General features: G+C 49.1%; 11 protein-coding genes across 11 annotated transcripts; 6 read left to right on the top strand and 5 right to left on the bottom strand.

The window, feature by feature from the left end:
• Positions 1–57: 57 nt before the first annotated feature.
• N7489_010668 (H3 histone acetyltransferase RTT109) lies at positions 58–1,659 on the bottom strand (the record flags this gene model as incomplete). The annotated part of the gene is made up of 1 exon (XM_056716417.1): positions 58–1,659. One exon carries the CDS (start codon positions 1,657–1,659, stop codon positions 58–60), a length of 1,602 nt encoding a protein of 533 aa, XP_056564039.1.
• A 591-nt stretch (positions 1,660–2,250) lies between these two features.
• Positions 2,251–2,534, top strand: N7489_010667 (uncharacterized protein; the record flags this gene model as incomplete). The annotated part of the gene is made up of 2 exons (XM_056716416.1): positions 2,251–2,281; positions 2,338–2,534. 2 exons carry the CDS (start codon positions 2,251–2,253, stop codon positions 2,532–2,534), a joined length of 228 nt encoding a protein of 75 aa, XP_056564038.1.
• A 277-nt stretch (positions 2,535–2,811) lies between these two features.
• N7489_010666 (uncharacterized protein) lies at positions 2,812–4,089 on the bottom strand (the record flags this gene model as incomplete). The annotated part of the gene is made up of 6 exons (XM_056716415.1): positions 2,812–3,361; positions 3,418–3,542; positions 3,605–3,666; positions 3,722–3,753; positions 3,805–3,824; positions 3,922–4,089. The coding sequence occupies 6 exons, from the start codon at positions 4,087–4,089 to the stop codon at positions 2,812–2,814; spliced, it is 957 nt and encodes a 318-aa protein (XP_056564037.1).
• Positions 4,090–4,571: 482 nt separating this feature from the next.
• Positions 4,572–9,027, bottom strand: N7489_010665 (Hid1 family protein; the record flags this gene model as incomplete). The annotated part of the gene is given in 11 exon segments (XM_056716414.1): positions 4,572–5,081; positions 5,146–5,660; positions 5,717–5,960; positions 6,012–6,365; positions 6,422–6,664; positions 6,712–6,809; positions 6,860–7,481; positions 7,543–7,650; positions 7,662–7,789; positions 8,187–8,686; positions 8,804–9,027. 11 exon segments carry the CDS (start codon positions 9,025–9,027, stop codon positions 4,572–4,574), a joined length of 3,546 nt encoding a protein of 1,181 aa, XP_056564036.1.
• Positions 9,028–9,457: 430 nt separating this feature from the next.
• On the top strand, positions 9,458–11,319 carry N7489_010664 (uncharacterized protein; the record flags this gene model as incomplete). Its single annotated transcript, XM_056716413.1, has 4 exons — positions 9,458–9,998; positions 10,055–10,443; positions 10,494–11,168; positions 11,224–11,319. 4 exons carry the CDS (start codon positions 9,458–9,460, stop codon positions 11,317–11,319), a joined length of 1,701 nt encoding a protein of 566 aa, XP_056564035.1.
• Positions 11,320–11,579: 260 nt separating this feature from the next.
• On the bottom strand, positions 11,580–12,729 carry N7489_010663 (uncharacterized protein; the record flags this gene model as incomplete). Its single annotated transcript, XM_056716412.1, has 2 exons — positions 11,580–12,562; positions 12,621–12,729. 2 exons carry the CDS (start codon positions 12,727–12,729, stop codon positions 11,580–11,582), a joined length of 1,092 nt encoding a protein of 363 aa, XP_056564034.1.
• Positions 12,730–12,961: 232 nt separating this feature from the next.
• N7489_010662 (mitochondrial 54S ribosomal protein bL19m) lies at positions 12,962–13,698 on the top strand (the record flags this gene model as incomplete). Its single annotated transcript, XM_056716411.1, has 2 exons — positions 12,962–13,157; positions 13,220–13,698. The coding sequence occupies 2 exons, from the start codon at positions 12,962–12,964 to the stop codon at positions 13,696–13,698; spliced, it is 675 nt and encodes a 224-aa protein (XP_056564033.1).
• Positions 13,699–14,941: 1,243 nt separating this feature from the next.
• N7489_010661 (uncharacterized protein) lies at positions 14,942–16,622 on the top strand (the record flags this gene model as incomplete). The annotated part of the gene is made up of 5 exons (XM_056716410.1): positions 14,942–15,138; positions 15,190–15,417; positions 15,469–15,542; positions 15,589–16,013; positions 16,074–16,622. The coding sequence occupies 5 exons, from the start codon at positions 14,942–14,944 to the stop codon at positions 16,620–16,622; spliced, it is 1,473 nt and encodes a 490-aa protein (XP_056564032.1).
• Positions 16,623–17,756: 1,134 nt separating this feature from the next.
• Positions 17,757–19,071, top strand: N7489_010660 (uncharacterized protein; the record flags this gene model as incomplete). The annotated part of the gene is made up of 2 exons (XM_056716409.1): positions 17,757–18,203; positions 18,256–19,071. The coding sequence occupies 2 exons, from the start codon at positions 17,757–17,759 to the stop codon at positions 19,069–19,071; spliced, it is 1,263 nt and encodes a 420-aa protein (XP_056564031.1).
• Positions 19,072–19,989: 918 nt separating this feature from the next.
• N7489_010659 (uncharacterized protein) lies at positions 19,990–22,330 on the bottom strand (the record flags this gene model as incomplete). Its single annotated transcript, XM_056716408.1, has 4 exons — positions 19,990–21,683; positions 21,733–22,085; positions 22,131–22,216; positions 22,262–22,330. The coding sequence occupies 4 exons, from the start codon at positions 22,328–22,330 to the stop codon at positions 19,990–19,992; spliced, it is 2,202 nt and encodes a 733-aa protein (XP_056564030.1).
• Positions 22,331–22,547: 217 nt separating this feature from the next.
• On the top strand, positions 22,548–23,656 carry N7489_010658 (uncharacterized protein; the record flags this gene model as incomplete). Its single annotated transcript, XM_056716407.1, has 4 exons — positions 22,548–22,598; positions 22,636–22,908; positions 22,962–23,134; positions 23,191–23,656. 4 exons carry the CDS (start codon positions 22,548–22,550, stop codon positions 23,654–23,656), a joined length of 963 nt encoding a protein of 320 aa, XP_056564029.1.
• Positions 23,657–24,211: the final 555 nt, after the last annotated feature.

The following is a 24,211-nucleotide window of genomic DNA, read 5'->3' as shown; positions in this document are numbered from 1 at the left end:
ATGGCCCCCAAACTCCACCTCTCCCATATACCAAAAGCAAACGCAAACCACCGTTAATCAAGTTTTCTTCTTCTTCCGGACCAAGCTCGAATTGAGCACATTGACTCCTGCCGGCTCTGACGGAGCTGGTTGCGCGTCTCCCGATCCACTCGGTGCTTGGGTTTCATTCGCAACAGGCGTGCCCTCGCCCAATGACTTCTTCCGCTTGCGGATCAGTCCGAGGTCAAGGACATTGTTGGTGTTGGTATCGGCAGGCTGGGAAGCAGTGCTGCTTGTGGTATTGCTGCCGACAACCTTCTTGCCCCATGTAAGCTCATCCGCGAGGGAAGAAACTAGGTCAACGTAGAGCTTGGTACTGGCAACGACTTCTTTCTCGTCATAGAAATGGTCTAAAACTGAATCCATCATCTTTTTGTAGTCTGCTTCACTGAGAACGACCTGTCCGCGTCCGGCCTCTGGCCAATCGAAAGGGTTGACTGTACCAGATCTACCGTCCAGGGGAAGGTTAAGAGAGGTATCGGCGGTCGTGGAAATTGTTGTTGCCTTCGTCAAGGTGGCATTTTCTTCGGACTGGCTAGAGCCATTCTCCACTTTCTGCTCGTTCGGAATGGCCGCAGAAACCTCTACTCCCTTCGAGGCCAGGCCGTTGTCAGAGGAACCGCGTGTTTGGCTTTCCATTGACGTTGAGTTCATCAGACCAGGAGGATTGATGACCAACCACAGAAAGCCGACTAACCGACCAGCAGAGCATTCCTGGCGGAAGGACATCATCTCCCAGAATTGGTCCAAGGACCGTACGCTGCGCCAGCGTCCGGCATTAGGAGCGTCAGGCTGGGCTTCATTCTCCTCGGGAAGTTCACCGTCTAGGTCGATGAGAAAACGAGTCTTGGGATCATCGGGGAAACGAGGCACTAAACAGCGGGGAGGAGCCGAGGGATCGTGGTACAATTGCTTCAGTGGGTAGCTGTTGAGCCACCGTGGGCGATCCTGCGCGTCGTTCTTGGCCGTAGGCGGGAAGAAATTGCGTGTTTCAAAGCGGTCGCAGCTTGGAACAATCAAGTATGCGGTGGCAGAGGCCTTGGCAGCTTCGACTGTTTGATCCAGCGCTTTCGTCTCCTGAAGAGCAGACTCTGGCTCGTGCTCGCGCAAAATCGGGTCTAGAACACGGCACCACCATTTTATTAGACCTCGGTCGTCCAGAACGTGTTTTTCGGCGTTCTCAATGCTACCCGGGAACAGGTACTGATTCTGGGCGCGGGCGAACAGCGACACGACCAGACGTACACCGGGCCGTTGGCGAGTTCGAGCCAGAAATGAGAGAAATGTATTGGATACCAGCCTCAGGACAGATACCCTGCGTGGCAGTTTTAGGAGATGCAGGAGTCCAGTTGAGTCGGCCTTGGAGACGAAGATGGTTGTCAAGTGGGCCGCGTTGTAGACTAGTACCTCCATTCCGAAGATAATTGTCTCACCATCATCGTTGCGGGCAATTGACACGGAGAGGAAATGATTTTCGCAGAATGTCGGTTCGGAGACCTGGCCCGGCGCAGCTGCAAAGAGAGCCTCGCACGGAGTGGGTGTTGAGGAGACATGGCGAACGGTGATCTCAATCCCGGTGGGGAGGACCTTGGCCAAGAGATCTGCCAGATCTGCCTCCATTCTCGTTCGTCCAATGAGAGTCGTGGAAAAGGTGAAGAGAGGAGCTGGAGATCGCGGTGCTCGATGTCGCGCCCTTGGAGATCACGTGCCAGGAACATATACTGCCGTTTCAGGAAGGTCGATCTGTAGACATTCAGAAAGTCTTTTGGGGGGGGGTTAATTAAGTAGGTGGTAGTGAGGTAGTGAAAGGTTTTAGTAACGGGATTAGACCAGATACTTCAAAGGACATGTAGAACTACCTGAATGAAAGAAGATGGGAAAGGCTTATTCATAGAGACCGCGCTGCCTACCTAGGTAGGATGTTTGCTCAATACTAATGTTAGCCACCTGATATGTGATATTTCGAAGTGTTGGACCTCTGTCATCCCACCACTTCCCTCAGATTCTCCGGTTTTCCCACTCTCAAACACCAACCCATCACTCAACCCAGACTCTGCTACTAGTGGATAGCAGAACAAAAGATACCACCAAGGTAAGTAGGCTAATCAGATTGATATTTCATTGAGCAGACTAATTGTACTAACATTTCATCAAACATGGAAAGCACAGCTTCAAGTGTAATAGAGCCGCATCCTGGTCACGCCGATCAAGATGTCTCACAGAACCTCCGGAGACCTCATAGGTAAGACTGAATTTGTGTTAACTCTGTGCAGAAACGCCACTGACCCTGCACCTCAGTGCCCGACCTCAACAACCAGGAGGTCTGCATCCAGTTGCAGATCCGTTACACCTGTGGTCACTCGGCAGGAGGCGAGTTCATCAAGTGTCAACGACACATGAAAAAGGAGGATGAACGCTGCATTGGTCGCCAAATCAAGCACATCGATGTCAAGAACTCGCCACACAAGTGTCGCGTATGTCTGCGAAGCGAATGAGACACGGTATGGTATCTATTCGGCAGGAGCTGACAGAAGGATTTACCTTGGGAGTCTGGGGAAGGGCGAAGACGGCGCATTAAGACACATACGATTATCGCGACAGAGAAGCCGGTGCTTTCTATATTTGTTCTATCTTTGAATCAAGGAAGTTCCTGGAAGGAATTCAACCAGGGTTATTAACTTACATCCCAGTAAAAAGCCACGGGAGAATAAATGTAATCAAATGCATAAGTGACTGTATGATATTGATATCATTTCCCGGGCTTGATGTTGCTTAAAAGTAAGACGCCACAGCATCCAGATCATCGACATTGAGCAGAATGACCCCTTCCCTCAAAAGAGCCCTCCAGACAAGGTTTCGTGTACGAACTGGGAAGTACGGCGTGTTCCAATATCTAGCACCAATCCCGCGCTCATTTGCAGTGGCAATCTGGGCTCGGAGAGCTTTTACTTGGTCGTCTGAGAGGATCGGGTCCGTATCGACAGTTATCTTGCCGACGGCTTCCTGGAAATCCGTTGAAGCAATAGGCGAGACAGTGCTAGTCACACCAGCGTATTTGGGATCACTGAGATCCGCGAGAGGCGCATCGAAAAAGTAGTCTCGGTCTTTGACAGGCGCAACCATGTCGAACGGTGTCTCGCCCGTGCCGATGACAGTGACGGGTCCATTGGTAACGTTGTTGCCATCCTTGACGGTAGTAAGATATCCCTTCTCTCGTAGAGGTTCTAGAGCATCAATCACAGCCTCGAACGTCTCCGGGCCGGATGTCTTCACATCAATGAAGAAGTAAAGCGTTTGGTCCGGAACAGTATCCCACACGCCACTATTTCGACAAAGCATTAGCAGTGAGACCGTGTTGGGCCTCGACCAGATACTGACTTTTTAGTGGGCGATGAAATAAATGCACTATCGGGATTCTGACGCTCTAGGACATCCAGAATGGGATTGATATACAAGGATTCGAGAGTTCGTGACTCCGTCAGGGCGGATTCATCGTGACCAACCTTGTATAGTTAGTATGCTACCCACAAGAATGTGCAAGATATGACAGGTTAATCAAACATACATAAAGGGTGCCGTTGTATAGCCAGACATCAGCTTCGGTAGACATGCAGCCATGCGAGAGACCTGTGCATGGTCATGTTAGGGGAAGTAGATACTAGACACTAGAGCTCCGACATACCGGTATAGAAAGGCTTGTCACGCCAATAGTCACTGGGAAGATCAGTATATAATCAATAGGAGTGAGATGGGAATTATCCGTACTTGTGAGAATGAACAGGAATCTAAACATTCGTGGCCCTTAGAATTAACAACATTGTCCAGATGGCGAGGAGCTTCACAGTGTCCATCGATGTATATAATATCATGCATAGAACTCACAGGTAAGAGATCTCTTGTCAGATCAGTGGGATAACCATATTCTTTGCTGCCGTGGGTGTTTTTCAAGATGCTCTGTAGGGTAGAGGGGATCGCCGCAACGGCTGGATCCGGACCCGCGACGAGAGCCACAACAATGGCAGAGAGGAACAACATGAAGGCAGAGAGCATTACCTGATGAAGTTACTCAAAGAATTGGCCCTCGTTTATATATCGGGGAATTGAAAGAAGGTGGAATTCAATTGAATTGAAGAGGGAAATTGCACTGACGATCGGCAGATTCACGCACGTGTTTCCCCAAGGCGTTCTAAGGGGTCAGTAATCACCATAACGCCAGGGGGAAAAATATACGAGTGCAATATATAAGAAACAAAGTTGATCATTTAATCTTGCCTACTAGAAACAAAACAGCACTCAAGCAAGGTGCAAGACCAATTAAGAGCTGATCGTACTTATTGTTTATTAGACAGACTACAAGAAACAGAGGATAATAATGTATGGTATTTGGCATCAATGCCAGAAGATGCTAAAAGAACATGAAAATCGCCAGACTAACATAGTCATCAAGGGAGCTCGAGGACCGACGACGGCAAGATTGTCCAAGAAGAGGCCAGTTGTGAAATGAAATCTATGTACGTCACGATAATATGACCTTAAACCTCCCGCACGCTTGGCGAAGAGGCAGCACCGGAGTCTTGTGAGTTCCGACCCCGAAGACTGAGGTTTCCGATGCGCTGGACTAAGTTGCTGCCCACAGCATCAACCGCACCCTTGGGCGCAAGCAAGGTCGGGCCTTGAGCAGCAGCTTCTTGGACTCTGAAGAGTTTGATAGCTGTACCGTTCCAGACACCAACAGTTCCTGGAGTTGCACCAGAAGCGGAACCGACTACCATCTCGCTGGAGAAGATGAAACCCCACAGCAGCGATTCGTACCAGCCCATGGAAAGTGCAGACCACTCGAAGGATTGCACGCGAACCGGGGTGGGCTCGGAGATTATACTTTTAACCTCGGGCTCGTCAGCAAATGATGGGAGATTGTGGACTAGTGTTCGGGCCTCCGGGCTGGCAGCGCTTGCAAGCGCTGCACCAGGTATATGAGGTGCAATTGCTGAGATGATGGTGAGAGTTGTGTGTAAAGGAAGCTCGGGCAACCATGACTCGAGCTGGGAAATATTGTTAGTAGCGAACATTTAATGGAAAGGTGGTTTGGTCTGCAACGAAACTTACCCATGGGACGGTTGGAGTGAAGCCACTAGCAGAGGGGGTGAATAAAGCAGACATGCTCGTCTGACTGGTCATGCTGTTTTGTCGGGAGAAAGGTGGATGTCCAGCGGGTTTCTTTCCCCGCGCCTTTTCGGACATTGCTCGCACCTGCTGCACTCCGTTCTCGTCCATGGTGGATGTCGTGGAGGGCCTCCGTGAGGTTTGAGCTGAGAATGATGACTGAGATGGCGTCTGTGCTCCCTCTTCCTCACGTTCATCATCGGAGTCGTCATCGCCAATTGCAAATGGACTGTTCTCTTCGGGGATTCTAGTCAATGGTGACCGGGCACCCGAAGGAGTGTGCAGATCATCCTCTGACTGTGAAAGTGTAGGGCTGGTGGCGACATCTGAAGAACTGCCAGCTTTCCTCCTCTCATTCTGCCGTTCGATCTCTTGCTGACCACTCTCGAGAGTGAAGGCCCGCACAGCTTCAAAGCGTTGCCTATATTTCAGTATCGAGTAGACGAGATATGGGTTGTCTATATCAAGTCAGAAACGGCTGGGCGGAAAGTTAAGATCCGGGTAGGGAGTTTACCAGTGAACTTGTGCTCGAGCATAATGTTGATGAAGTCAAGCAATGATGCAAGAAGAGTATGGTTGGATTCGTTCGCCAACAAGAAACTGGGCGAAGACATAGAAGTAAAAAGTTGGATCACCTTCGAGCAGGCACTTGGAGAAATGCGTTCGATATAGGGAGCAATGTTGTTGAGGATGATCAAAAGCGCAGGATACACAGTATCGAGATTCCCCTTGCTAGTTGTCATCAACGTGTGAATTGACTGCGGTGGTTAGTATGGAATTATGCCCTCAGATGGGGGCAAAAGACAAACCGTGATCAAATAGTCGCCATAAGACCCACGGAACTTGGGTAGCCGAATCGATTGTGGTAAGGTCTCTTGAGCTTCGAAGCTGTTGTTTAGGCTCTTGGCAAATGTTGGCTCCGCACTCATTGTCTGAAGGATGAAAACGCACATCCGGACGACTCCTTGTTTGGAAGCATCCATTCTATACTCCATTGCATAGAAGATACATAGCACAAGGAAGTCGTGAGAGCGATTAGAGTCGATGATAAATGACCGGAACCTTTTGTTGCATTGCAAGGTCTCCCAGAAAAGGACCAACATCTCAGGGGCCCATTTCACCGATCTTTGACTCCCAGGGAGATAAGAAGCAGTAGCTTGCATCTGGTTTAGTCAATTAGCCGAATATCTTAATATATCATTTAGCAGACAATAATTACCGGCTGATTCAGGATTCTCGTCATCCCATCCACCAGGAATTGGAAGTCTTGAGGTCTGTGTAGCCTGCCAAAGTAGTGGCGATAATAATTCTTCGGTGGAGATCCACGACCGTCTTCTGGAATGGGATACATCAAGAGGACAAGGAGAAGTTGCACGCAATAGATCACCAATATCTGCTTGGGATCTTTCCAAACAACATGGTCGTATGGGACTCTCCAAGACGCAGGGTTATACTTCATTGCCTGCTTTGAATTAGCATGGCTCCCACCGCCTAGTAAGTATAACGTACTGTATTGAGAAGAGAGCAAAGGAGAGTCAAGACAGCCTGCTTATCTTGACACGTCGTAATGTAAGTAATTGCCTTGACGCCTTGGACGGGCAATGTATCTATACCAGTCAGTAATTGTTGGAATACCTTCATAGGACTCGAGACTCACTAGACGGCAAATACATGGCCTTTCCAGTCAGAGTAAGCATAAGACGTAGAATCTCGCATCGGTTGCTCTCGAATGTTTTGTTGGACCCCATAGCTGTGTTGCAGCCAACACCACTCTGCCAAATTGAAAAAGAGACCTTGCTCTTCACTGTTGGAAGTCGAGGGATTGTGAAGTCGGCAAAGAAGAGCAGGTCCACCAGTGTATCTATCAACTCCTCGGCAAGAGGCTTCACATCTTCGTAATCCTCTGCGCGCGGTGACGTCGCCTCTTGGTTATCCTCCGGCTGTGCTTCATCAAAGAGGACCTCCCCAGCAATTTGGGACTGCCTGGTTCTTCTCTTTCGACGGGCCCAGAAGAAATTATCCTCCCATTGCTCCAGATGTTCCGCCTCGTAAACATATGGAAGGAGGCGGGTGAGGATCCGAATGCAATTGAGGACATCACGCTCGGGGGCCAGATCGGGGTCGGGAAACGAGGGATGATTTTTCAATACCGTTAGTCGCGACGTGACTGCGAGTAGGAGTGTTTGGAAGTTGTGCAAGGCATGATCTCGCGTGCGTCGTATGTCGGCCGGTGTGAAAAGGCTAAAGACATCTTCGGTTGATTCAGGAAGCTCCCAGAACTGCCAGCATGGTTAGATTCCGAGTCTATTGGACAAATAGTCATTTTGTATCAGAACGTACTCTGGTCCAGTACGGGTCGTCTGCGGGGATCTCCTGTTCCTCCGAGAGGCGGAAGATGCCCTGTTTGAAGACAAGCTTGGACTCCGAAGCTCCCATAGCGGAAGGAAGCTGGTAATCACGCCGTTGTGGGCTTCATGCAGATTTTCACAGCAAACGTCAATGTGTTGGTGAGGTGAGGGCGCTTTCTGCCTGATTATTTGCTGAGTGCTAGAAGTGGTTGGTGGTCCTAATTGTCCGGGCGCGGGATCTTGGCTTGAACACGGGGTATGGCAGATCGGCCGATTGCCACCAGTACGACTTACAGGGACTACTCCGTATACATGTGAGATGAGATCGAATGGTAGCTAGTCTCGTATATATCCCTTGTCTAACTTTTTACCATTTAGTCGCATGCATCAAAAGACACTTTTAGCATCCATACGTACTACGTAGGTCGGAAAAGATATCCAGGAGCGCTCCAATTTTTATAAACACAAATATGTCTAATGAGACCAGCGTCTAATAATAAACCTTGAATTGGTATCCCTGTAATACATTGTGAATGAATGAACCGCTATGACATTAAACACCAAAACCATGAATGACCCAAGCGCCTGCTCGCAAGACTGCAGAATGCTGCAAAAGAGTTCAGGGAGCTCCTCCACTGGCAGAAAGCCGCCGGCTCCTCTCATATAGCCACTTGTTCTTGACTCCTAGGCTTCCACGTTTTCCCACAAGCGGGGAAGGCGTACTTGGGGCCATGCTCATGGTTGACTCCCCAAAGGAGTTACTTCGAGCCAGAGGGGATGCGGATCCAAAGCTCTGGCGCTGAACAGACTCCCTGCCCCCGTTTGACATTGCTTTGTAAAGCAAAGGACTGGAGGCAGGCGAGAAGGGTGTGCTGATAGAAGAGCGTCGCTCAGAAAAGCTTGCATTTGCGGACATGGGGGAGGGCTGTCTGCTTGCAGGACTGGCCTTGCGTGATGTGGAAAGCCGATATCTGGGTGGGGTAACGAATGTTGTCCCAGGAGTTGCTGGTGGTGTGACAGCAGGATCCAAGCCAAGGAGTGAGCGTTGGGTGGGGGGTAAGGGGAATGTCGGAGAGGTCGTCCTTTGGCCGGAAGAGGGGATAGAGCGCCAATAGAATGTTGAAAACAAGGAACAGCTGGAGAATGAATAACGGAACTTCTTGATACATATGGTTGGTATCAAAAATTTGGCGTGAGCTTAAATGGGGCTGTTAGCACGCGACGCGACGCACCCGAGTTCTTATCGCACTCACTAGGTTTTCAGAGTAGATCCAAACGACCAGCTCAGTATCAAAGCTGCACCGTTCCAAACCAGCTTCTTCACATTTTTCTGATCAAATGTAGCTGCATTTTGGCGCCGGACGATCTCATCCAGCTGAGGGTGTCGCCATTTCCCAGGGGTCAGGGTACCCTCTGGGGTGGGAGGAGCCAGCGGAGGAGTCGCTTTCGGGGTGGAAGGGAGAGATTGAGTCGCCATTGCTAAAGCGGTGAAGATGTTGTCGAGAATGGATGTTGAGATGGGATTGACTCGAGACTGCAATCGTGAAGTCAGCCACCGATTTGTATATGCTCAGGCTGCTTTTTTTTCCCCGAGATCTTTTTGACAACAGGGAATGGACTTACTGGTCTTATGACTTGTTCAGTACTTACCTGGAGGAAACAAACACAAGGAGCTGTAAGTTAGTAAATGCACATAGCTACCTAGGTATGAACAACTGTTCTTTCTGGAATTCGTTAGTATTGTTGTTGGCTATACGTTGACGATCCTCAAGTGGCTGCGCTCGAGGAAGGGGCTGCGCGGGCATAAGTTGACCCGGCCAAGCTGACACACCCCTTATCGCCGTGCTCCCTCAACGTCATAGTCGCTGATTGTTGACACTTCTTCATCCCCAGATTGACCAACTAAAATGGCTGCCGATACTTCACTTGTGGAGAAGCTTGATGCTTTGGTGGCTGATGTTCTTGCCGACTGGAATATCTACACTACCGTTGTCGCCGGGGTTGTCCTCGCTTTTGCGGTTTACTCTGTCATTTCGTCTCGGGATCCAGATATCCATCCGTTCCTGCTCGCTCGCCAATCGACAGCAGCCCCAATCCGCCAGCAGGGTGAGTCTGCTACTTACAGATGCTTGGAAACCCCACATGGCTTGCCTCTTCGCTTCGGACTGAACGTCAAGGACCCGGGCGCCCCGAAATGGACTGGCGGTCGAAGAGGAGACCTGCGCGATATTTGGAAGACCGCTGTGCGCGGAGCTCTGAATGAGGATGGTACTCTTTCGGGCAAGCAAGGCAAAATCTACACTGTCCTGGGTCGAAAGGCCATCGAGCACTCTTTCGGCCAGGTGACACAGGAAATCAATGTCATTGGCCATCATCTCCAAAACGCTGGCGCGAAGACGGTGGCTGTTTGCCTTACAGACTCAATCGAGCTTTTAGCTACAATCTTTGGTAAGTTCCTTATCATTCCATGTGTGAGTCTCGATGTCTAACCTTGCGCAATTTAGCTGGCGCTTTTTATGGGTATAAAACAGTCATTGTGCCACACAACCTTCCAGCAGAGACATTATCAGCCCATCTTCAAAAGGCAAAAGCGGATGTTCTTATTGCTGAAGCCGGATCTCTCGACCTGCCTCTCATCGTAAAGGGTAACGCTCAATTGTCGCTCGTCCTTTGGGTCGCCAAGTATGGCAATAGACACATGGATTGGAACGCACTTCCCGAGAATGTCAAGGATAGTTTGAAGGTTGCAGTTTGGCACGAACTGGTCGAGGAGTTCAAGGAACTCGCCAGCTATGATGTGCCCGAGTACGACCCAAAGACAGAAACCCCTGCTGTCAACACCGTTTGGCCGTCTTCCTCACAATCCGGCCAATTTATTGATTTCCAGCCAGAGGTAAGGATGACCCAACTCTTGTGATATTACTTTGACTAACATCCAACTAGAACTTGGTGTCTGCCATTGGAGCCATAACCTCCACTATCCCTCGCACCCAGCGCTTCAACCCAACCGATATTGTTCTTTCTATTGACTCTCTTTCTCGGTCCTACCCGCTCTGCACAACTATGGCTGCACTGTTTGCTAACTCGTCTATCGCCCTTAACTCTGTCGCTGGAGAGAATGTTGATTTTGCCCTGGCCACGGCTGGTGTGTCTCCCACAGTCATTGTTGCTTCGTCGCAGACCATGGCCGAATACCACGACAATATCATGCGCCCGCACACTGGTATCATTTCCTCTCTTGGACGCTGGCTTCAGGCACGGACTTTGGATGCAGGAAACATGCCGACGCGCAATTTTTTCAGCCAATTGGCTCGTTTCAGTCCGACTTCTGAGCTTTCGCTAGATGAATTGCGCCTGCTTTGCATTTCCCACCGAATTGATGGCAACCCTGCCGCCCATCTTACCTCTGAGCAATTGACCGAGCTTAGAATCTTCACTGGGGCTCGGGTTGTGTATGCCCTGACTGGTCCTGGTGTTGCTGGTGCAATTGCCCAAACAAATGCCTTTGACTACAGATGCCTCACCGGCCCTAGCCACTTTGGCGCTCCGCTGAGTAGCACTGAGATCACTCTGATCAATGTCCCCGAAGATTCTCCTGATGGAACGGAAGAGGGACAGGTATGTCAGGCTCAATTCCACCGCTCTCATAAATAACTAACATTAACTTTCTTAGCTCACCGTCTCTGGCCCTGCTGTTGTCGGCGGCACCACCACTCTTACCGGCCGAGTCCGCATCAGCAAGGACAATACCTTGGAGTTGTGTCCCTGAGCGTGTCGATCACGAAGTGACCATTTGAAATAGCATTTCTTTTCTTTAAGAGCGTACTTGAAACTTGAACTGCCCGGACGTTTGGTATGTAACTGACCGAACTATTGCGTGTATATGAATAGCACCTAGCGGGGTCAGATGTGGCATGAAATAAAAGATCTATTCTCTGAAATACATGGCCAGCTCAAGAATATCTGGGAAGTACAGTAATATACATGCCGATGTGGCTCAATCAACACCAAAAGGAATCATAATAAAGCTCAAGCGTTTTCCTCAGCCTTTTGTTCGGGCTTTGGCCTGAGCAATTTCTTAGCCACCTTGTCTCCAAGCACATTGGCGTTCTTGACCTTCTGCAACTGCGAAATCAAGAGACCTCTAAGCTCGTTACAGCGAGTCTTGAAACTCCCAGTGTCTTGTGCTGCCTTGGGCAACCCAACGGCCAAACGCATGCCGTTGTAGATGGCAAGGTTCTCCTCGAGTCTCTCAATAGTCTCAAAGCCAGTAGCCGCATCGTCCTTGAAATTTCCTCGTGACCAGGCTGCGTCAAGCTTCTGAGCATAGCCACGGACCAAGTCAATGTCGGCCTCATTCATTTGCGCACAGACGGCACTGAGTTCCAAAAGCGTGCCGATAACAAAAGGCTGGTGTTTGGGGTCATCCTGGATGTCCTCAACGGAGTGCTCGGGAGCATCCATCAGGCTAGCTGCCTCCCTGGCCAATCTCAGAGCCTTGACAGCGGGCTTCCCCGCGGAATTGGGTTTCGCGGCTGTCCTGTGAAGCTCGAAGAACAGACGGCGAGCGATGTTCTTGTTGCCGAGGCTCAAGCCGGTGCGCTGGGACTGTCTGGCGCACTCGATAATGGTTGAAAGCTTGCCGGCGTCGCTGGTTTTGCGAATGATGTACTCCCACCGGTCGCTGTTGATGGCGTAGTTTGACATCCGGAGTGCACTGAGGTACGGGAAAAGGTTGCTGAAGTTCTTGGCCGCGACCATCATCTTCAGAACCTCGAGAGCGTCTTTCTTCGATGGCAGATCATGGCGAGTCTTGGGCGTTAGGGTGAACTCTTCGGTCTCGCTGATCTTCACGGTAATCGGCTCATTTTGCAATTGTGTGGCGTATTTCTCCCTGAACACACTTTTTCTCTGTCGCTTGGGGAGAGCAAGGGGTATGAACAACTCATTACGGAACCGCTCCAGAGCTTCGTCTAACTCGGGGGAGGATGTTGAGGTGAAGGTTGGGATTGCTGTTCCGGTCGCCTCCGATGAGAATTTGATACCCATTATGGATAGATTAATGCATACCTGCGTTTGAACCATAGCTGCGGGCCTGCACCGGTCTCAGAATAGACTGGCGCACCGAGCTGGTGGTGCTCTGGCGGAAGAGCCTGCTCATGGCGAATTGCGCCATCATGTGTGATCAGAGGCTATGTATGAAGCGATGCGAGGTATGGGAGTAGTGGCCGATAGACTCTCCCCAAAGCAAAAACGAGAAAACGAGACTGATTGGTATCCTGGGGTTGGACGAGAAAAAAGAATCGCTGTTATCTGTAACCCGAACGGGTAACTGGAGGCTTGGCGGAAATTCTGCCGATCCGGCCAAAACTCGACTCCGACTTTCTTGACTTGACATCCTCATCACAACCATGGCGGCTCTACCAGCAATGCGCCCGCTGGGCTGCTTAAGGTCCTTGGTGAGGGCTTCAGAGCCTATCCAACCCTTTGTCAACCGTCGATTCATTTCGACGGCCTATTCAAAGAGACCCGAACGGGTACCTCTTCCCCCGAACATGCCTGAGCAATTCCTATCCCAAATACCTCTTCGCTTTCGCCCGGATCCTGGTATGTCTTTTCAGTTGAGGAAATCTGACGCGAAGTTTACTAATTGCCGCTATCTCATGTAGACCGCGAGCCCCTCAAGATCTACCCTGCTCCGCCATCCGCTCGCAAAGCATGCAAAGATCCCGTCGGAGCGGTTACCGAATCGCAATTGGCAGTCCTTGACCCCACGGGTGAACGCAAGGCCATGTTCGACTACCGACGAAACCCGCGCAGTGTCAAGACCGGCGACATCGTACGAGTCACATTCAAGAACGGCGACCCATTCAACGGAATTGTGATGAGCATCAAGTTACGCGGAATTGAAACGTCGTTCCTCATGCGGAACGAACTCACTCGTGTTGCTGTTGAAATGTCGGTCAAGGTCTTCAGTCCCAACGTGAACAGCGTGGAGATTGTCCAGCGATCGGAGAAGAAGCGCAGAAGGGCGAGATTGTACTTCTTGAGAGACAAGAAGCACGACCGCCGCAGCGTGGAGAACATTGTTGCCAGCTATGTTCGCCAGAAGAAGGCTTTCTTGGGTGGCGGCAACCGTCGGCGGTGATTGAGTTAGAGGGCGTCTGGAGTGACCCTCATTTGCATACGTGTGGCTGTATTACTACCTATCATTTTGTACTTCATCTGTGTTTATAAACTGCGATATCAAATACAATTTTGAGCTGTTCTATTCTAGCGCCCATGCCATCTCGTACCATGTTTCTGTAGCCAAGGTAGGAAGGTCTCACCTGGTAGAGGGAATCAAGTATATACCTAGGTACGTATCGGATAACGCCCGCAAGCATATAGACATTTTTAACGGAAGGCAAGCGCTCTATAAATAGGAACAGTCTCAGTACCAAAGCAAGTCTATTCCTAACGATATAATGCTCCTACGACCGCTATATCTGTTCAGAAAGATAAGGCACCGACTTTGACTAGTTATATAGTGAAATGTCGGCTAGATTATCGGCCCGAGCTGACCGAACCTGAGCCTACCTAGGTACTCACTCCCCTTGCCAGTCCAGCCACCTTATGGCCCCCGACTTGCACCCCCCAGCTTAACATTTGCTGGAACCACTAACTATCAAGTCAAACAAACCGGTACATGTACTGATACTCTCATGTCTTCTGTTTGTTTCTGGGGTGACAAACAGCGGCAAGTTCCGAGCCGGGACGTCAACCACAACCTCATCCCATCGACCCGTCAACAGTATTTACAAAGACCAGATAGATGAGTCGATTTAGTTGAATTGATTAGTGGCGTTTTGGTTGAACTAATGAGCAATACATTTCAAAGTCCACTGTGTCAAGGAATGGCCTGCATGGTACCTAGGTAGTGTTTGACCTAGCTTGGGGAAGCGACTGCGAGGAGAGTTTCCCCGCGTTGAGGCTGGGGTGACTTTGCGGGGTACCCCTGTTGTGGGGTGCATGCGTCAAGTATAGGGCCATCTATATGGCCATCTCGACTCAATTGCCGCACAGACATGGTCCTATGCCCACTTGTACTATCCAATCATTACTTAAGAGAACTAATTCTGTTGAAGTGCGGATATCTTTTACATCTCAATCCCACGGTAAATGGTAGGTTTGGTCCGCGGCAAGATGGAAGCCGTCGCCGTGAGCGTAAGTCTCTCTTCTTTCCATAAAACCATATTTGACTACAGCACTAACTTTTTGATGAGCTCTTGGCAATTGTCTGAGGGATGCGGAGGGGTTGGCATACAATACTGTCTGTCCGCTCAACTTTCTGTGGAAGTTAAGAAGGTTCAAGGCAGCTCTACAACATCTACCTCAACAATACTAGCATAATGACTGAACTCTCGGCACCCAAGGCCATATCTGATCATATTGACTATGTCAACGAGGTGGACCCCTCGATTATCCAGGCTTCTTTTGACACCTTACGAGGTCTGAACAGAGAGGACTTAGATGCATTAGAGAAAGGCTTGTTGCGCAAGATTGATTGGCGTATGATGCCCACCATCACCGTCATGTTTCTCATGAGGTAGGTTTATGCTTGTTGGAAGGAAGCAAATTTCGCACTGACTTAATTCAGCTACCTCGACCGCATCAACGTATCCAATGCACGGCTGGCCGGCCTGCAGGAGGACCTTGAGATGTCGGACACCGTGTGGAATACAGGCATATCGATGTTTTATGTTGGTTATCTCATCGGCCAGCTTCCTGGGAACCTGTGGCTGGCCAAATCTAACCCTCGGACTGGGCTTTCCTTCATGATGTTGGCATGGAGCATCTGCACGATATGTATGCCCGCCATGAAAAGGTAAAACTGCTTAGGTTAAACTCACCGGAAACTTGAGCTGACGGTCTTCAGTGGGGTGGGATTCTGCGTCTGCCGGTTCTTTGTAGGGTTGACCGAGGCCCCCTTTTTCCCTGGAATCGCTCTCCGTAAGATATTCTCATTCTCTAATGTACCCCTACTTACTATTGGCAGTGACCTCCTCTTGGTACAATAAGAAAGAAAGCCCCACGCGAATGGCCATCTGGCATGCAGGCAACACCATCTCCAATGTCATCTCAGGCTTCCTCGCCGCAGGAATTCTCTACAATATGGACGGACTCCTTCAGCTGCACGCCTGGCAATGGTTCTTCCTTATCGAGGGAGCGGCCTCCATTCTGGTTGCTATTGCTGCCTTCTTTCTTCTCCCTAATTGGCCCCATAATACCAAGTGGATCACCGAGCAAGAGAGGGAGATGGCGCAGTATCGAATCATGGTTTCCAATGGTGGGCACGAAGAGACTCAGGGAGGCACGTGGGATGGAGTCAAAGCCGCCGTTAAAGAGCCCTTCACGTGGTTATTTTGCGGTCTTCACTTCTCTCTCGTGAATGCCCAAAGCTTCAAGGACTTTTTCCCCTCAGTATGACTCTTCCACTTTAAGATGCAGTGGATTGCTAAGCGCTAATCCAATGTGAAACAGATTCTTGCAACGTTCGGATTCTCTGAGCTGACCACATACCTGGTCCAGGCCCCTCCATATATCATCGCGTACCTATCAGCTCTCGCAATTGCGTACTCGTCTGGCAAGTACCAAGAATCGTGCTATCACATTATTGTGCCCATTGTCCTGGGTGCAGGGGGAGCGGCGATGCTTATATCGACCCTCAATGAGGGCGCGCGCTATTTCGGCATGATCATCTTAATTAGTGGGACTTATTCGGGCCTCAATCTTCAGCTTTCGTGGGAGACAACGCTTGTGCCCTCTCCACGGAGCAAAAAAGCGGCGTTGATTGCCATTGCTAATTGTCTCAGCCAAACCAGTCATTGGTTCAGCCCGTATTTCTTTCCCACATCACAGGAGCCGTTCTATCGCATGGGAGGTGGTTTGATTCTATTCGGGTGTATATGCACTGTGGTGTTGTGTTGGGCAATCAAATATCGGGCTAAGGTCCTGAATCGAAGATTAGATGCCACAGAGGGATGGTCCAGAGATTGCGGAGTCGAACGGGGCTGGCGGTACATGTATTAGATGGGCGTGCTAGAAGAAACACAAGCTGCAACCTTGCGTACCAAGGGTGAAACATTTACATTCATATTGAAATATCCCATCTTGATCCTGTTTCGGGGATTATATTTAGCAACAGTGAAATACGCCTTAGATACTTAGTTTACTACCGAGCCGCCACCCCAACGCGAAACATGTCAATTAATAAGACCTTCCTTCTTCAATCATTCAACATACCACCAGTCCACCTCTAGAGGAAGAGGGAGAAATCTAATTGGTTATATATAGGAGACCTAAAAGTGCATCACTTTGTCAATTTAGCAGTGAGTACGCCACACCGTGGAGAAGAGGCGATCAAGTACGAAGGGTGGCATACTGGTTAGTTACTAGTTAGTTAGTTAGTTAACTAGTTAGTTAGTATACCGTTAGGGTTTTAGATGTGAAGTTTTCTACCGACAGCAACTAGGCGGCCCTAGGCCTTTCGATGTACTAGGGCTTGAATATTGTGGGAAAAACTACAGCCAACTTTACCACTAGACCATAACAAAAACCTCGGTTCCTATTTAGGGCCTTTGGGGGCCATATCGAAGGTTGAGAGACCTTAACGAAACATGATCGTACATAGACACGAGAATTGTTAAGGCGTATCAACTGGTCTGATTGAGGTTATAGGTAACCACACTGAGCGAATAAGTCAAATTCGGCCTGGGGGACATCCATACTTTTCCTTTTTTTTTTGTGAAATCGTACTACGGTCAATTTACATCAAAATGTCTCCGTGTCCCGCTTAATATCCTGTCAAACTGGGGTATGGCCTCCATTAGGCTATACACATTAACCGTGGTTTTTGTGTTGGTCGAGTGGAATAATGCCGTATTTTATTCCAACATATCCAAATATCCGGGGAAATGTTTCCTCAGAAAAAGCTGCCACGGCACTGATAACGCTTCGGATATTTGCCGCCATGGAGTCTTCGTCCCACGGGATATCACCTCCCGCGGAGCGGAGATCCACCCAACTCGCAGTTTGTGAGCAAATGCCGACAGTGGAAACTTGTAGTTTGAAACTGACTTGAAATATTATATATAATCATGGTCGAGGCCTTGAGCTTTGCGTCATGAATCATCAATGCGAGCCACCTTGTGCTCAAGAATTATCATGTCTACAGCAGCAACAGTATCGATCGCGGAAACTTGCGCGGTTTCCAATCACTTTCCCTTGAGGCAATATGCTCCATATCCCACAAGAAGGTCATTTCCCGCAGTCTGGATGCGCTCAGGAACATCAAAGGGGCTTTTCATCCATCGAAGAGATTTGCCCGAGCGCATCGAACAGTGGGGGCCTATTCTATTATCAGCAATGGGATCATCTAATGCTGGTGGCCGACAGCTCGATGGAATTGGAGGCGCCACTTCAACTACTTCGAAAGTAGCAGTCGTTGCGAAGTCAACTCGACCGGGCATCGATGTGGACTATACGTTTGTCCAGGTTGCCCCTGATCAAGCAAAAGTCGATATGACTGGAAACTGTGGGAATATGGCATCTGGAGTGGGTCCTTTTTCATTGGACGAAGGTCTTTTGAGGGTGGAGGCAGGTCAAAGCGAGGTGAGGAAGGTGCTAGATATTCATATTTATCTCAGAGTTGACTGGACATCAGATCGACGTCAGGATTTTCAACACAAACACTCAGCAAACGATCTCGGAAACCATCCAGCTATCGCCGGAGGGCAGGCATAGAGATCATGGAGATTGCAGCATTCCCGGTGTTGAGGGCACATCAAGTCCCATCAAGGTCGCATTTCTCGATCCTGAGGGTAGTATGACCGGGAAGATGTTTCCAAGCGGTGCAACACAGGAGACTTTCACTGTTCATACAAAGACACTGGGAGCCATCCAACTGCGAGTCAGTCTCGTGGATGCTGGCAACCCATTTGTACTAGTCGATTCTAGGTCGTTGAGGGTCAAGGGCTACCCAACGTGGCCAGCTGCAGCGGACCCTGATTTCATGTTGCTTGCTGAAGACATTCGGCGAGAAGGTGCGGTGCGATTTGGATTGGCCTCGGACGTGGAAAGTGCGAGCGTGGTTCGAGGCACACCGAAGATTGCATTTTTATCCCCGCCTGCAGATATAAGTTCAGACATAGATGTGCTTGCCTTTACAATGGGAAAGCCGCATCCGAGTATCCAGATTACGGGTGCCGTATGCATCGGGGCAGCGGCGGCAATTCATGGAACTGTTGCGTGGCAGTTGGCCCACGGAGAGACAACCAATAATTTCCCCAAGCACGGGTTGGAAATTGATGGGCAAAGGATTGCGAGTCCTTCCCCAGTACGAATTCGACACCCAGCTGGTGTTATGCAGACTGAAACAACCTTGGGTGTAAATGGTAAAGGGGATATTCATGTGAGGCAGGTGGGAGTGTTAAGGACCGCACGTCGTTTGTTTGAGGGAAATGTGTTCTACAAGATATGAGCTTATAAATTATAACCAATCGTTTAGCCCCAAGGCAGAGCAGTGACTCAGTAGGCCGCTCCCATGCCGCGCACTCACCTTCTGTCCATACTTTAAGGACGAACCACAATTCCTAGCTTAAGACAGTAAAGGCGAGGCAAGAAACTCTTACAGTCTGTTATCGAAGCTCGGAAAAACTGCATGTGATCATAGGGTTCTTTCCCATACTGGTCTAGCAAGACAAGTTCATCCCGGTCCAAAGTGAAATTTCAGCTAACACCGTGTCACTTCCCCAAGCTGGGTGTTTCTTCAGTTCTCTCGCGGAAGCACCTGCGGAGATAAGCTAGGCCGTTGGCTAGCTTTGAACCTTGGTGTCGTTGCTTTTATTGGGGTCTGTCAAACAACCTCAGCTGGGAACACGTCTCTCATGTACGTGGGAAGGGCTATTAGCGGCATGATAGCTACATCATCCCAATCCCTTCCGAGACTGCTCATTTAATATGTAAACGTATAACAGGGAATTGGATTTGCTAGCATGTTGGTGTCGTTGCATACAAAGGAATGTGCACAATAAAATATCCGAGGTCGACTGGTTGAAATTTACGAATTGATGTTAAAAAAGGAAATGAAGTTGGAAGAAGTGGACGCTCTCTTCGAAGGACGGGGATTGGTTCCAAGAAGACGACAGAGCATTCCCATGGCTAATGACGGTACTGATTAAAAGGAAATGGTTGAGCAAGTTGAGGGTGACAAGATTTTGAATATGGATAGCAAGTTGCAAAGTTTTCCCTCTCTTCTTCTGATAGGGGTTTTGAAATTCAAGTATCCATGTCTAGGCCGATTACATATAAAGTGAAGAGTTGCTTTCTATAGCAAGTAATAAAAACCAATTCAATTCCGAGCACTAGAACGAATCAAAAACCTGGCAATTACCATGCCCTAGTGATATAGCAGACTGTCCTGTATAGATCCATTGAAGCCAAACAGCATATCATCATCGATCTGTTCATCTACATATGAACCGTAACCGGGGACAATGCTTGGGGCAATACCACTGACCACACCTAGATGATCTGCGGGGATATCGGAGGGGGCATTGTAAGCCCGCTCAAGAGAGATATGCCCTTCATTTCGCCTTGTATCTTGTCGAATAAAGCTTTGAATAACCATATCTATGTCCAATTCAGAAGTTTCCGTCTCCGGAGGTGTCATTTGAGCAGGCAAAGCGGATGTTCCAAGGGATTCAGGGTCAAGATGAGACTGGTTTCGAAGATCTGCTATTTGTTCGTTTGCATCATCTTGCGGTTGGGGATCGCTGGGTGGGCGATCTTGGCTACCGATATCTACTCCCATCCGGTCCATCAAGTGCATTATCACATTTTTGGCACGCCGGACAGCCCAGTTGGTTTCCTGGTTCTCTTGGAAGACATCAAGGCACGTCCAGAGATTTGAGTGGGCTCTACTGCCACCTCCTCGCTGGGCAGCGACTCGAACATGGATAGTTGCGGCAACGTATGTCGCATATGAGATCAGATAGGGCGCACGTCTGATGGAGAATGCTTTATCGTAGGCTTGTAGGATATTTATTATGCGAGATGCAGCCGCTGTGCATATGGCAAAAGAGCTGATCGCAACTGACGGATCAGTTGTATGGAGATGACCTTCAGCAACGAAGGGTCGGTGGAGAAGAATGAGCAGGACGTTATAGAGTGCCAAGAGAGAGAGGACATGGGGTGGCGGTGTGACTTCTTTTGCAGCATTTGCAAAGCGTAAATAATCCGGCAGAGCCTCATACCACCCATTCAACTCAATATCCAGAGCTTTCAAAGTAGTGAGCAGGTCCTGGGGCGAGCGATTTGAGCTCCTCTCTGAGTAAACCTTGTTCAGAATACCGTTCAAGATCAACGACAGTTTGCAAAGTTCAGTAAAGGTTGAGACACTGTATGCGGGCGATCCTGGGTATGACTGCATATCTGTATATGCGAACGGTTGCCAATGCTCTAGTTCTTCATAATGATCCAAAAACGCCAACGAGACCTGCGTGTCAAAGTCCTGTAAACTTGCTGGACGTCCCTGGTAGAGCGATTGGATTTTGTCGACAACAAAAGCACCCCAGAACACTCGACGTCGTATCTCTATATCTTCATCCGAGAGACGTCGCATGTTCCTGAGCATGGTAGCATCTACGTGCATACCAAGGTCGATGATCATCCTAAATGCTGTACCGGCATAGAGCCAGGCGGCACTGCGTTCATCTCCCAATGCAAACAGGGAACTAGTCATTACTAACAATGCTTGAATAGTGGTGATTTCACTTCGATCCAAGGCACCGCCCAGCAATTCCTTGACTCTCTGGCGAAATGTCCATCCCGCAGTGCGGACATCGTCGGGATCTCGGCGAACCTCCGGGCGATTACTGAATTTTGACGCACCAAAGTAAATCGCATTCAGGAGGAGCTTAGAAAAGTAAGGACCACCGGTGGCCATATCTCGCATAAAAGCCGGACGATAGGTAATCAAGAAGGAATGATGCTGGCGGTTCCAGTGGAGGGATAGAAGATGCATTCCAAGTTCAGGATCAACCCCATCGAAGTCCAGTTTACCTTGCCGCAAATTCAATCTTTCTAATTGACCTGCTTGATGTTAGGCAGTGATAATAACTTGTGACAAACGGGAACTCACGCTGATAAGCTGACTCCCCCATCAACTGTTTGCGAATATGCTCTACCGGCACCTGCGGATCCCGTGACCGAGGGTGACTGTGTCTATCAGTCGGTGCATCGTCAAACAATGTGCTTGTAAGCCCATGGTAGCTTGAGTCACCATTTGGCGAGATGAAGATTCGTGATACAGCGGACTGAGATCGGTTGGCACTTGATGAATTCGGAATGTCTGGACGAGGTGGGCTTTGCTGGCGCTGATGGGATGGGCTTGGGGAATTTATTTGTCCCTCCGACGGTGTATTGACACGCCCTAGATGTCGCCGGAGTTGTTCATTTTCCGCTTCCAGGCGTGATAGCCGAGCATTTGTTGGTCTACGGCTGGTCAGTGATGAATAAGTGAAAAGGCAGATGACGTACCTCGGTCTCTCAGGTCCGGGTACGTAGGCACATCCCTGTGAATATGTCTTGCAGTTGGAACATGGTCTTCCGTTATCGCAACGGAACTATCTGCATTAGATCGCGGCGCTAAGAACTTGAGAGTTACCTACCTTCCTGCGTCGACAGAAGGAGCAGGCCTTTGCGGCCCTCCGCGGCTTAGACGGGGAGTTTTTCTCCATGAACTTCTTTTTTTCCCTGGGTGGGGGGGGGTTCTTCCGCGAGAGGACGGGAAGAGGGGATGATTATACGTCTTTTCAATTGCCGCGGCAAGTCTCTTTCCGTTGTTCGTCCGCCTTCTCCCCCCCCACATATCAAAAAGTATAAAGTTGGGGTTGTCAACATTCAACCTCTATTCGTCGCGCTCAACAAGGGTCATATTTGCTGCTTGCTCACATTATGGCCCACATTGCTCAATCAGAAAGGTCCGTACCACACAAGCTGCAACGGGTGAGTGGTTTCATATTACCAAACCATCTTCTGTTAGCTAACCTGCCAGATCCATACCCCACCGTGGGTCTCCCTCGTGGCTGGAGGAATTGCAGGTGGAGTTGAAGCAGCCATAACAGTCAGCCCAACGATACTCCATGTTTGTATAGCGATTAATATTTGGCAGTATCCATTTGAGTACTCGAAAACTCGCGTTCAGCTGTTGGACAACTCCGCCGTGAAGACCCTCAATCCACTACGTCTCATTTTTCAAGTGGCAAAGCAGGAAGGTGTTAGTGCGCTTTACACAGGCTGCTCAACCCTTGTTATCGTCAGTCATCAATCCACATATTTGATCTCAATCTATATTGATTCAATGTACAGGGAACAACGGCGAAAGCTGCTGTGAGATTTGTTTCCTACGATACTATCCGCAATTCCCTTACGGATAATCATGGAGTTCTATCACCTGGTAAAGGAATCCTGGCTGGAATGGTTGCAGGAGCTGTAGAAAGTGTCCTCGCTGTGACACCAACGGAAAGGGTCAAAACTGCATTGTTTGTGTTCTCCGTCATTGATAACTACATCTATCACAGCTAACTAATCTGCGTAGAATCGATGATGCAAAAGGGGCTCGTGAATTTAAATCTAGCCTCAATGCGATAAGGGTATTGATACAGCGGCACGGTATCACTGAGCTTTACAGAGGTCTTTTGTCCACCGCGATGAAACAATCAGCCACATCAGCAGTCCGCATGGGGACGTACAACATGCTGAAAGAAGCCACTAGATCCAAGGGTATTAAAACGAACGTATTCACGACATTTGGAACCGGCGCCATAGCTGGCGTGGTTACTGTTTACGCTACACAGCCCTTCGACACAATCAAGACACGGGCCCAAGGTGTTCAAGGAGCTAGTATCACTGAAGCTTCGCGGAGCGTGATTCGTGATCACGGTATTCGCGGATTTTGGAAAGGCAGCAGTATGCGACTTGGCCGTCTACTTTTGAGTGGTGGTATTGTGTTCTCCGTCTATGAAGAGGTAGCCGACATGCTGTCGCCGGGTACCCATAAATAAAAGTAGCGGGGTACAAATTCTGTGTAGCTAGATAAACTTAGAACTGCATGTAAGCATCATATAAAAAAGGATTCTGATAATTATGGCGCGCGGTAGGAGGGCGAAGTAGCAAGTTGCTTCTATAATAAAAAATGGAATTTCAGAGACAAATGCGGGACTTAACTTGTGCTATCGTCTTAAGAGGATAGCACTGGCGGATAAACAAATTGTTTGGACCTTACCTACTTTCCACCAAGGAGGAGTGATTGGTGTTTCTTTTATATATATTAACTCTTAGCATCGGCAGCCATAGCTTTGGCAAATATGTACTGCATTTAAACTTCTAGGATCTGTTTTTACACTAAACATATTCTAGTGAATATTGAGATCTTTAAGCATCTGTCTGATACTGTGCCTCATAGCGTTGTTAAGTATATGGCGAGTTGCGCCACACTCCAGTTCACTCGCTAGCACTATAGGTGACCCAAATTCTGACTATAAGACGTCCTTGACTTTGTATGTCCTAAAAAGTGCACAATACGTGCTTGCGATGGTATATTTCTATGTCTTCAATTC

The sequence above is a fragment of the Penicillium chrysogenum genome, assembly GCF_028827035.1.
Source record: "Penicillium chrysogenum strain IBT 35668 chromosome Unknown utg000005l_segment0_segment0, whole genome shotgun sequence".
Lineage (NCBI taxonomy): Eukaryota > Fungi > Ascomycota > Eurotiomycetes > Eurotiales > Aspergillaceae > Penicillium > Penicillium chrysogenum.
This window is presented reverse-complemented; position numbering and strand designations above follow the sequence as displayed.